This window comes from Cryptomeria japonica, chromosome 4 (genome assembly GCF_030272615.1).
Source record: "Cryptomeria japonica chromosome 4, Sugi_1.0, whole genome shotgun sequence".
In the NCBI taxonomy this organism is placed as follows: domain Eukaryota; kingdom Viridiplantae; phylum Streptophyta; class Pinopsida; order Cupressales; family Cupressaceae; genus Cryptomeria; species Cryptomeria japonica.
The window spans coordinates 397,960,041-397,973,148 of NC_081408.1; the positions used below are offsets into that span (position 1 = coordinate 397,960,041).

At 33.6% G+C, this 13,108-nt stretch overlaps 1 protein-coding gene across 1 annotated transcript in view; it reads left to right on the forward strand.

Moving 5' to 3' along the window:
- LOC131074668 (uncharacterized protein At4g19900) overlaps nt 1-13,108 on the forward strand; it is a 147,072-nt gene that overhangs the window by 76,164 nt on the left and 57,800 nt on the right. The window contains exon 3 of the mRNA XM_058011339.2: nt 11,528-11,665. Coding sequence (XP_057867322.2) covers nt 11,528-11,665 — 138 coding nt within the window. The remainder of the gene's footprint in view (nt 1-11,527; nt 11,666-13,108) is intronic.

Sequence of the window (13,108 nt, forward strand, 5' to 3'; positions counted from 1 at the left end):
TTTAGATGTTTCACTATATCCTACAAATATGCCCTTTTTGCCTGAGGGTTCTAATTTGGATCTTTTCTCTTTAGGTATATGAATATAGACTGGACATCCAAAAATTCTTAGGTGGCTTATGTCAGGTTTAACTCTAGTGAAAGTTTCTTCAGGGGTTTTGTCATCTAGGAGGGAGTGAGGACATCTATTTTGTATATATACAACAGTACTAGAGGCTTCAGCCCAAAAAGAGGTTTCTAAGTTTTGATCATACATCATAGCTCTAGCAGCTTCAACAATAGTTCTATTCTTCCTCTCTACCACCCCATTTTATTGAGGATTATAAGGAACTGTATACTCCCTCTTAATCCCAACATTTATACAAAAGTTTTTAAAGTTATCTGAAGTATATTCCTCCCCATTATCTGTTCTTAGTATTTTAATTCTCTTACCCGATATATTTTCTACTAGAGCCTTGAATTCCTTAAATCTCATAAGGATTCTTTTGACTCTTTACATTTAAAAAAAATATATCCATGTCTTCCTAGAGAAATCATCTATAAAGATAACATAATACAAAAATCCTCCTAAAGAGGTTACAGACATGGGTCCACATAAATCGGAATGAATAATTTCTAGTACATTTTTAGATTTTCTTCCAGTGGAGTGAAAAGTCCCTTTCGTGTTTTTCCCCAAGGCACATCCTTTGCATGTTCCTTCATGATTTTGCTTGAGCTTAGGTAGACCTATTACCATTTTTTCAATTGAAGGGAGAGCTCGAAAATGGAGATGTAACCTTTTGTGCCAAATTTCACATGTACTTGTGGACTCATGGATTAGGGCTTGAGAGGAAGAAATGCAAAGTTTGTAGAGGTACCCATGTCTTACTCCAATAGTATAAGGCTTCTTGATGGTTGAGTTCTTTGGCAATGCCAAGACCTTTCCTTCCATAAAGGTGATTCTATATCCTTTGTCTTCAAGAGCTGAAATGGAGACTAAATTCCTCTTTATTCCTGGAACATATAACACACCTGTGAGTTGAAGAAAAATGCCTGAATTCAGGTTTATAGTACAGGTTCCAATTGATTTTACGGGATAGTTTGAATCATCCTCAATAGTTACTTCCTCATCAAAGTTTTCTATTAGACTATCAAGATGTTCTTTGAATCCTGTAATGTGACGTGATGCTCCACTATCAATCAGCCATGTATTAGGATTGGTTGATACTTGACTTGATAGTGCTGAGTAGAACACAAGTTTCTCCGAATCATTCTCTAACCCTATCTTACCAACTTCTGCAACAGTCGCTTGAGGTCTTGGCCTGTTTGTACACTTTATGGCGTAATGCCCATACTGGTCACATCTGAAACATTGCACCTTGGTCATATCCCTTTTTCTCTTGGATGAGTATTTTCCTCTTGTATCTTTGTCCTTCTTCCTTTTGAAGTTCCTTTTCTTTCCCTTTTTGTGAGAATGAGAGTTTAGCACATAAATGTCTTCATTTGTAGAGTTTTGACCATCCCCCCTTGTGATTAGTCTGGATTCCTCTTGAATGCAATCTGTCTTTAATCGATCAAATTTTGGGAGTTTTGAGCGAGCACTAATTCCTTGTATGAATCCTTCCCATGAAGCTGGTAATCCATTCAATGCGAACATAGTTAGCTCCTTACTTTCAATGAAGTGACCAATGGTGGAGAGTTGGTCCCTTAATTCTGTGATCCTCATGAAGTATCATATAATGGTTTCTCCTTTGTTCATCTTCACATGATGAAGTTTTTGTTTGAGTGATAGAGCCCTGCTTGTATTGTTTATTTCATACATGCTTTCTAATGTTGAGAAGATTTTGAATGCTGTATCCAACTTGCAGATTATAGGTACTATGTGAGCCTTAACTGCATCCACTAATAACTTCATGGCCTTATTGTTGTTCTTTATCCATTGTCTCTTCTAATCTTCTTCATTTGGTATAGTTATCTCCTTTTTTACAAAAGCTTCTAACTCTTGCTCTCTTAATGTGATCATAATTCTAAATTTCCATGAGACAAAGTTAGAGGCGCCTTCAAGACGATCCTCGAACCTAACACCGTTGGCCATTTGGAGAAGAAATATGTTTTTCTAAAGGAAAAGATTCAAATGATAAATTCGACAACCTTTAGACTCAAATCTGATCGGATCTTCCTTAGACTGGCTCTGATACCATGTTGAAGTTTTATCAGATTTGAATATAGGATATTTTAAATTTAAGAATGTAATCTCCAAGTCTTAGTACAGTATTATCAATCGCTAAGAATATTGATTATAATATTAATTGCTGTTCCAATGATCGATTTATAATAATATCGATCTCTCTACAAGTGCTGTTTTAAACAAAGAAACAATCGATATATTACTTATCGATTTTACCAGCATACTGGCTGCTGTGATGAAGGTGGCAGTCGGGCTTGTGTCAACACTTAATATTTCTGTATGTTCACAAGTACTGATTGACCACCTCTACATATAGAGGGAGACATGCCTACGTAGAGGCATGCCTCTACGTGGAACATGTCCACGTAGAGACATGTCTCTACGTAGATATGTCTTATCGGCTGTGATAGTCACGCCGATACATAACAAAGGTTAATCGATTGTTATTGATTCCAATTTGCATTTGATACCGATACACTTTAATAATATGATTTGCTTAGAATATATAATCTGATCGACCGATATACATATGATTAATATAATCAATTTAATTATATGTATGTATTTAATAATGTATAAATATACATTATTAAATACATACATATGATTAATTTACAATCATATTTCATAGATAAATAATTAAAGCAAGAATCTTATTAAACACATAAAGCAAATAATTTGATTAATACTTGTGAAGGATAGATATCAAATGCTTAAGGCCGATAGGCCAATTAAGCATTTGATTTCATCAGTTAGAATAATCTGACCGAAGCTACAAAACATTAACAGAACCTTTTCTTATATTAAGATTAACCTTAAAATCATACCTTTCATAAGCATTGTTTTCATATAAGCGCTGCTCCTTGGTCAGTATTTCTTTCGATAATGCTTCTCTTTAATTATACTTCAACATATTCTAATGCATATAAATTATCAACAAATTTACTTTTCAATACAAATTGTATCCCTTCATTTGAATGAACAACTCATTAGCAAATTATACCCGTTGAAGACTTGCATAATTGGTTTTGATTTCTCCTTTAATAAATTGTCTCTTTTCAAGAGAATTCTTCAATGATTTTATTTGCAAAAGACTTTAACTAATCACATTGCACTCCCTGATTTAGGTTCTCCATCGGTTGCTTCTTAATTTCAGTTTCTTATTAGAATACCTCTGCCATCAATTACTCGCTGACTTATTTGTTCTTACAAACCGCTGTGTAATACAATCGCATATTTCCTATGTTACCCTGAGTTTCCAGGACGGGGGGATGGGGAAACGGGTTTCCGGGACGGATTTTTTTTCCCAGAGTAGGGGACGGCAGGGGACGGCAGTGGGGACAGCTATATAAAAAATAGGGAAATTTTATATATTCGTATAAGACATGGATAAAGCATACTTATATACATTATAAAACCTTAACATATAACGTTTTTGTTAAATAATTTAAATTGAGTGTTTGCATGAGAGTGGAAGTCAAACAAATAATCAAAATTCAATCATTAATTTTATCGGACAGCCAGAAACGGGTTTCTGAAAGTTTCTGAGTTTCCAAGACGTCCCCGTTTCCGGGATGGGTCAAATTATGCTGGAAACGCATCCCCGGGTAACACTGGATATTTCTTTTAATGATTCAGTGATTATCACAAAACAGGTCGTAATTGTTTGCTTCCTGCTCACTATGAATCGTTATTGCTGTGTAACATCATGCCTACCCTTTGCAAGTCTTTCTCTCTTATTATTCAACTGGTTGAGGTGCTCGTAATACTTTTCAAATTCATTCATTTGAATGATGGCAGCTGCACAGATAAATCCATTGCGTGGTTAATCCATTATCTTCCAGCATATTCGCTTATTGATTATGTTTGTCTTTTTTTTTCTAATTACATTGCACCTTCAATATGATTTTATTAAATTGTCCTTGTATTATGGAATCGTTGCCACCTATGCATAACACTTGGCAACTGCTCCATATGAAAATGATACTTTGTCTTGAATCGATTCTATATAATGTTCTTATATTCTCCTCCACATGGCCCATGATTTTTGACTTCATTTGACGTGTGCTTGTTCTGTAAGTCAGCTGCTGCTATATAACCACTACGTTCTTGGTGTTGATCACTATTTTGTGTCTTCTATAATCTCGATATTCAAGCTTTTGCTAAACTTTGCGGACTGCACAATAATATCTTTCTCAAAAGCATCCTGATCGTTGTATTCTCCAATATGAATGCTGGATCAACATATTTAATGATCCGCTGCTCCTTATAAAGAGGGAATTGTTGTCTTTTATATTAATCACTAAGTCTGTTGCTTGTCGACCATAATTGATTGCCACATATTGTAAGTCACTGCTCTATAAGTCGTATACCATGTAAGTTGATTTATCTTAGAACTCGCTTCTTCTATCTCCGAACATTGAACAATACTAATGATTGTCATTGCTGTGCATTACGTGGACCTGTGAGGAAGTCGTCTGCCATCATCTTTTTATCTTTTTAACACTGCGTTAACATTATTGCTGTCTTAGATCATAGTTGTATCTCTTTCAAAACTAAAGTTGTTGCTCTCCTTGTTCACATATCATTGCTGCCTTTAACTTTGACTTCCTCCTTGATATATCACAAATAGAATCTCCTTTTCTCATTATAAATTTCAATGAACTTTATTGATTTGTAAATAATCTATTGCTGCTTTCTGTATCAGCATACTATCTCTACTCTTCTGTATTAACACTGTGTATCAGCATTATACTAATATTTTTGGATCTGCATTTATGCCACTATCAATTTATTACTGTAGTAGTATTGTGTCATCACAAATCTCTTTGTTATCAATCTTACTTTAACATATCAAATAGCATTGTCTCTTATTGACATCAATGACAATATTTCCATCATTGATCACAACTAGACCCTACAATGTCTTGTGTATCTACATCAGATTTGTTGCCAAATTAGGAGCAATGTTTGCTTGTGCTTTGGCCCTTTCCAATTTCTGTACATCCAATGCTGCAAGAAGGGCTATCATCTCTCCTAGCACCTCTTCTAGGGTTATTTGACATGGTTTGAATTGTGATTAGGAATGCTTGCAATATGGTAGTTGAGGCGATTGATGCATCCCTCCACTAAGCTTCTTCAAGCACTAGTTACAAATCATGGACCCTGCTATTGCTCCCATTATGGTATGTTTCCAAGTGGGGTCATGGCATCTAGGGGGTCTAATTCAAGTGGGATGGCTTCCACATGTTAATTCGAAACTAGATGCAGAGGTTGGTGTCATTGTGGTTAACCTGCAATATCAATAAAAAACAAGAAAATAGCAATTTGAACATGAATTAAAAAAAAAAATCCTGTAATTTTAAATGCATTTAAAATGTTTAATTGTAACACAATAATATAGTAATTGAGTTATCGAATATGATTCGAATACCATCTTGTAAACCTAAAACGTAAACAATAAATCTTATATTTTCTTTTTTTTTTTTGAAAAAAATAGTGTAAATCAATTAAATTTTAATCGATCCAGAAATTAAGACAAATTGAATCAATTGAATCAATTAGAATATGTAAATTTGACATCCTAATTTTTTTGAAATGATTTACAATAAATGCTTGAAAAAAAAGAAAAATGAACCAACGTGATGCAAGTCCAAAATTCTAGAAATTTGCTCTTCAAATACTGTTTGTTGAAATAGGATTTATTAATAAATAATAATAATAAATTAAAATATAAAAGAATAAATATAAAAATTAATATAATTAAATTTTAGTTAAGTTTAACGAATGGCCAAAAGGCATGAAATGAAAAGTTGTGACTCCCTCAAACATGAGATATAAAAGGGACAGAAGAGAACTTAATTTGGAAAAAAAAGGGGAAAAAGGAAGAAAGAAGGGAGCAATGGAATTAAGGAAAAGCATTAATGGGAAGAAGATAAATAAAGTGACTCTTTCAAAGGGGCAGCAATGATGAAAGGTTGTGACGCTTTCAAAGGGTGGTAATTGTGAAAGGTTGTGACCATTAAGAAGAGGTGTGACTCTCCCTCACATTGGAGGATATAAAGTGGAGAAGTTTTCATTTGAGAAGGTAGGATCCATGGAATAGAACAAAATATCTGAAGCGTTAAAAGCAGATTTAGGAGCAGACCTAAATCATAATTATAAGAAAATCTGGAAGAATGATATGAACATTTATCAAAGAGATGAGAACACAAATACAAATCTGCAAACAATAGTAAAGCAGGCATTGAAGGAAAAGAAGAGGAAACATTAAATCAATAACTAGAGAATCAGACCTGATGGAATAGAAAGGATTCTCATACACACATATATATCAGAGTATAGGTAGCAGATCAGATTGATATAAACAGCAGACCTGTGCATTTAAAGAGTGAAAGAACATCTCATTGAATCTGTCCAAATTACTACAACATACTAAATATATATAACTGCAATAATTCTACAAGTATATTGGGCAAGATTTAGTGTCCTCCCAAAAGGGGACATTACAAATACTTGAAAAACTCTTCCTAGTTTGCTCTAAAATGCTTGCTTGCTATTGTGTGTGGTGCAAAAGGGCAAATTTGTTTTTTAAAGAATAAAAATTGCATTTTGGAGTGTTAAAACTGCACTTTTAATGTGTTTTGTACATCTCAATAGGCAGTGGTGAGTTTTTGTTTGGGACTCATTTTGATTTTATGTGTACATGCCGCAAAATCAGTGAGTTCTCACCCAACAATTGCCAAAAAACCCAACAAGTTTACTCTATGACTACTCACCATCCAAAAGAACTCACAAGTACTTGGCAAATCACCAAGCCTGCAAACTATGAATTTGATGTGGTAGAGGAGTGCAGTTTTTGCACTTGGTTGTGGCTCCTCTCTTGGCTTAGAAAGATGTGGCCTCTTGCATGACCTAGAAGATTGAACGTATGCTTTCACTTTGCTATGCAATGACTCTGCCTTTGACACATTGATAACATTCAATCCAATCTCTCTTGCTTCTATTGTACCCACATCTTCCATAGCTTGCCTCTGAAAATCAACAATCTTGTCTTTTGCAATTAAAGAAGGCCTCATCTTGTGTGTTCCAATCATTATAGGGATTATTGACATCCAAATCATTAATCTTCTCTAGTTTGTCCACCTTTTCTGTGTGAAGCTAAGGTTGTGTTGCACAAATATAAGGGCTTGAGGTGTTGTTGAGTGAACTTATTGTTCTTCGTGTGAGTGGCATCAAATAGTAAAGTAGGTGAGGTTCTAGGTTGTGGTTTTGGCTAGGGTTAAAACGTTGAATATTGATGCAAGTGATGTAGGAGGGGATGTATGAAATGTGCAAGGGAGATCAAGATATTTCATGAAGATGGAGGATATTTTGAGTCACTATTATGATTTTAGGGAGAGGGGAACCCATGAAGTCCTAGAATAGACCTACATTGCCGACTTCTTTTTGGGAATGTAATATTGCTTGGAGAATGAGATGTATGAGCACATTTCAACATTGGGTCTTGAATCCTTGATATATACAAAGAATGTTATTAGTGATTTCTAAACCATCAACATACACATTGAGAATCACATCATTGTTATCATTGCTTTTGAATAGAGATTCAAATTAGAGAAACTTCTTTTGAATCCAATATTGTGTAAATGTTTATAGATTTTAATGTGCTTGGCTTGTAAGGCTTGTATAAGTCCATACAAGGACTTGGCCAGTTTACGCACTAGATTATTTTCTGACATTTTTAACCATTTTGGTTGGACTACAAAAATCTCCCTATCTAGGTCCCCGAACAAGAAGGTGTTCTTCACATCCGTTTAATACACCTTTCATTCAAACTATGCTTAAATGGATAGTACAAATTGAGAAGTGATCATGCTGATAGTAGTTGTGAAGGTCGCATTGCCAACTTATTGCTGTGAATAGATTTTGGCAACAAGATGGCCCTTGAACTTATTTGAAGTATCATTTGCATTTCATCACCCAGTTGCATCAAATGGTTTGCTTACTTCAGGCAACTTTACAAAAACCAGGTGACTTTCATCAGCGCATCATACTCTATCTTCATGGCTGCTTCACAGTCCAGTTTCACAAAAGTGGCTGGGTCACTTGTCTAAAATGTGGCTGATGTGAGAGCAAAGTTCACATTCTCCTCAGAACTCAGAACTGACAAGCTGCTTTCATGGACTTGTGGGCTGTAGATTTTGTTAGCGAACTTCATCTTCCTTCATACCCTATAACATTGTGTGGTACCACTCAGATCGCTATCACTATTACGGTGGAGGTGTTAGAGCAACACCTCTTGAAGCATTACCCTTGTCAACATATGATAGTTGAAATATATATCAGTTGGGTATGGTGGAACATAGTTTCATTTTGTAACCCCTAGAGCTTGATGATTTTGGTGTCTTTTATTCGTATCCTACTAAGAAACAACACTGATACTGGTACAAAGCATATCATTGGATACACATTCTCTACTAGTGCTTTGAACTTAAGAAAGTTAGTAAAGCATTTAGACAAGTTTAAGTATGATTCCCAAGTTGGCTCACACAAACCTACATGAATGGTGTTAAAAACCCCTTTCACTCACCTTGAACTTTTAGCTAGATATTGCTGTCTAATTTGTTCTCCAGCTAAACACTTTGTACAAATATCTTTCTTTTCCTGAATGGAAAGCAGCTTGTGAATCATATTGATCCGATGAACTACAGAAAGACACTGAAATTCCATATGGCCATAACTTTCATGCAAATCAAATGTTGTTCTCCACTATAAGAACATGTTAATTCAACATGGAAGGATCAACAAGTTTATACACAAAAACTCTTTGTCCAATACTAATGGCAACCACCATATTCTGTTTAACATCAGAAAAAATTTACACCGATGTTCAGGTTCTGGGTGAGCTGGCTAATAGATATCAACTTTTAATTCATCTTTGGAAAATAAATAACACCCTGAAGCACACGCTTAAGAATATCTTGAGAACAATACAAACATCTCTCTACCTTCAACGATGAGACAATCTATCTCCTAAAGATACTGATTGAGAATTGCTATTGGTTTTTTAAAATTTATATAGGAGTTCTCATGAGTAGTGAAATGTTGTGACACACCTGAATAAATTACCAACATCGATTGGCTTCTTTGTCATCTTGGGATCTGGATGAATGTTTTGGGTCATTGCATTCAAATGATGGGTGATCAACCTGTATCAAGAAATTGATCTTTCATGTCAATTGGTTTAAGAGCAGGGATATGTATAATTCAACGCAGTTTTGGAATCTCCAAATTATTGGTACAGTTGCCTATCCAGTAATCTGTTCAAATTCATGACGCAACAAGTTTGTTCAATATCCCTTAATCACATAGATTGTGGCTTTAAATGCTAGCTGATTGATGATAGGATAAAGTTAAGTATAATCAACTGGGGGCATGCTAACTGTGATTCCTAACTACAGTGTCAAGAGTGGTTATAAGAGGATGCAAACTGGCTGGAAACCATCACATTGCTCAGCATAAAATATAGATAAATTGACAAATGGAAAAATCAATCTCTTTATGGTTATCTCTGCACACTAAGTATTATTCACTGATAGTTTAAGGAAAAAACTTAAGAAGACATTTTTACTTCTTCCAGAAGTATTTTATCATCAACTAAGGACACTTAAGTCGATTTCCTCATTATTGTTTTAATGTTTTGTAGCTTCGGTCAGATTATTCTAACTGATGAAATCAAATGCTTAATTGGCCTATCGGCCTTAAGCATTTGATATCTATCCTTCACAAGTATTAATAAAATTATTTGCTTTGTGTGTTTAATAAGATTCTTGCTTTAATTATTAATCTTTGAAATATGATTGTAAATTAATCATATGTATGTATTTAATAATGTATATTTATACATTATTAAATACATACATATAATTAAATTGATTATATTAATCATATGTATATCGATATTGAGTATCGATCAGATTATATATTCTATGCGAATCATATTATTAAAGTGTATCGGTATCAAATGCAAATTGGAATTGATAACAATAGATTAATCTTTGTTATGTATCGGTGGAATTGATAACAATAGATTAATCTTTGTTATGTATCGGTGTGACTATCACGGCCGATAAGACATATCTATGTAGAGACATGTCTCTACGTGGACATGTTCCACGTAGAGGCATGCCTCTACGTAGGCATGTCTCCCTCTATATGTAGAGGTGGTCAATTGGTACTTGTGAACATACAGAAATATTAAGTGTTAACACAAGCCCGACTGCCACCTTCATCACAGCAGCCCGTATGCTGGTAAAATCGATAAGTAATATATCGATTGTTTTTTTGTTTAAAACAACACTTGTAGAGAGATCGATATTATTATAAATCGATCATTGGAACAGCAGTTAATATTCTAATCAATATTCTTAGTGATTGATAATACTGTAATAAGACTTGGAGATTACATTCTTAAATTTAAAATATCCTATATTCAAATATGATAAAACTTCAACAATTATGGATTACATTTCTAGGAATTTTGGCACAACTTAATGTGGAGTAGTTGTGGGATAAAACTGACAAGAACTGTAATTAAAGTCTTGTAAGAATTTCCTTCAGTGATGGAATTTTATAATATTGTTTTTTGAATAGTGATGTGGAAGATCTCAAGAACTTGAATTAAAAGGGTTTTTTGTGATGCTCCAGTGGGTCTCATTAACATTCAGGTGCAAGTAAAAACTATCACATTAAAGGCAAATCAGAACTTGGACCAAGTTATCAATCTAAATAAGAATACCTTTAGATCTTCAATTTTGGAATATGAGGTAGTATCCATCCATACCTCAGGATTATTCATGAAAAATTATAATGATTAGGAAAGCCATGGAGGTAAATAAGCTAAATTTGCTTTTGTTAACTTTGTATTGAATAGAATCTGGTTTTGCTTGAGCTGGTGATTGGTTTATGTACTGGGTAGATAGTATGTGCTGTTTACAGCTTGGATTGGGAGTAGCTATCAACATTATAGATGACTATGGTTTCTTCCGGTGAACTTAATGAATAAAATGCTAGGAACAATTGAGTCTGATTTAAGTCAAAGTGCATTATTATATTTATTCTATGATAATTTTCTTATGTATGAACATTTTTCCTTCATATGGATGCTTCAGTTAACATGGGATTTTGTTACAACTTTATCATAATATTATTAATACATGAGGAGTGTTAGGACTAATTTTCTGTAGTTTCTGCTGAAATGGATACATGGTTCTATTGGTTTCTATTTCATCATTTATATGGCTTTCTTGTACAAGCAGTCGCTTCAGTTAACCTGGTCACTGGTTTCTTTTGGTTTTAGATATGGAGGAATTTATCTTGATTCAGACATTGTTGTCCTCAAGGCGCTTGATTCACTAAACAATACTATAGGCACAGTATCTCCTTCAAATAAGGATTTTACTCTTAATGGGGCTGTGATGGCTTTTGAAAAGCACAGGTTTGAATTTTCTTATCATCCCAAATTCCTAATCTCATTTTTATTTTACACTGTTCAATGTTCAAGCGATTATATATATTTAAATTGATAAAATATCATTTTCAGAAAGAAACTATCCCTCCAAATTCTTAAAGATAAATTTGCATTAAATAGGTGTTGTATGTATCTGGTTGAAATTTATTTTATTGGTTACAGTTGGAACCGTTAATTATGTGACACAGACTGCAGTAGTCTGGATTATAAATAATCAATTCTATTAAATAATTTTTTCACAAACACAAGGTAATAACTGACAAACTGAGGCCTGTTTTTGGTGAGCTTTATGAAAACCACTGTAAGGGCTATGGTAGCATATTCTTGCTTCACATTCTCCGAGCACATATCTTTCCAAGTGAATTTTAATGTTCATCTTTTATTCAGGTTGATGTTTTGCTCATAGTAGCAAAAATCGTTTAGGGAAAAAATTGGCAAACCAAAAGTATAAGTTTTTTTGGAAAAATCGAGAAAAAATCGGCAAAAAATCGGGGAAAAATCAGATTAAAAAAAATAAAATAAAAAATTGTAGAAAAAGAGACAAAAACTATTTTTTTAAATAACTTTAGGGCATTTCCATAGCATAGAGATATAAAGAGCAAATAAAATAGATTTTAACTTGTGAATTGTAGAAAATAATTTTTTGTTGCTTATATTCATATTATTGATTACATAGGCAAACAATCAGTTAACTTTTTAAGAGGGTAGTCACCAAATACACCAAATAGTTGCCTAAGTCAGATCAAATATTAACTAAGCCTATGATGTAACTGATATCAAAAGTTAACAGACAAATAGTAAAAGTGAAAGCCATTTTGAAGTGATCCAAAGAATTTTATTCTTATTGAGGCAAGGAGTTTTGTAGGGTTAATTCAATATTTTAGAAAGCTTATCGAATCATATTCCACAATTGCAATGCTTTATATCATAGTAACAAAAATCATTTGGGGAAAAAATTAGCAAACCAAAAGTATAAGATTTTTTTGAAAAAATGGGTAAGAAATTGGATTTTAAAAAATCATAAAACATTGTAGAAAAATAGACATAATGTACTTTTAAAAAAAAACTTAAGGGCATTTCCATAGCATAGAGATATAGAGAGTAAATAAAATAGAGTTTAACCCATGAATTGTAGAAAATAGATTTTGTTGTTTATATTCATCTTGCTGATTACATAGGCAAATCTTCATTTAACTTTTTAAAAGGGCACTCACCAACCAAAAACACCAAATGGTTGTTGTCTAAGTCTGAGATCAAAGATTAGCTAAGTCTATGAAGTAACTAAGATCAAAATTTATGATACTGAGATCCAACTATCGTTAGGAATTTAGTAAAAGTGAAAGCCATTTTGAAGTGATCCAAGACTTTCATTGTGATTGAGGCAAGGAGTTTTCTAGGGGTATTAGCTAA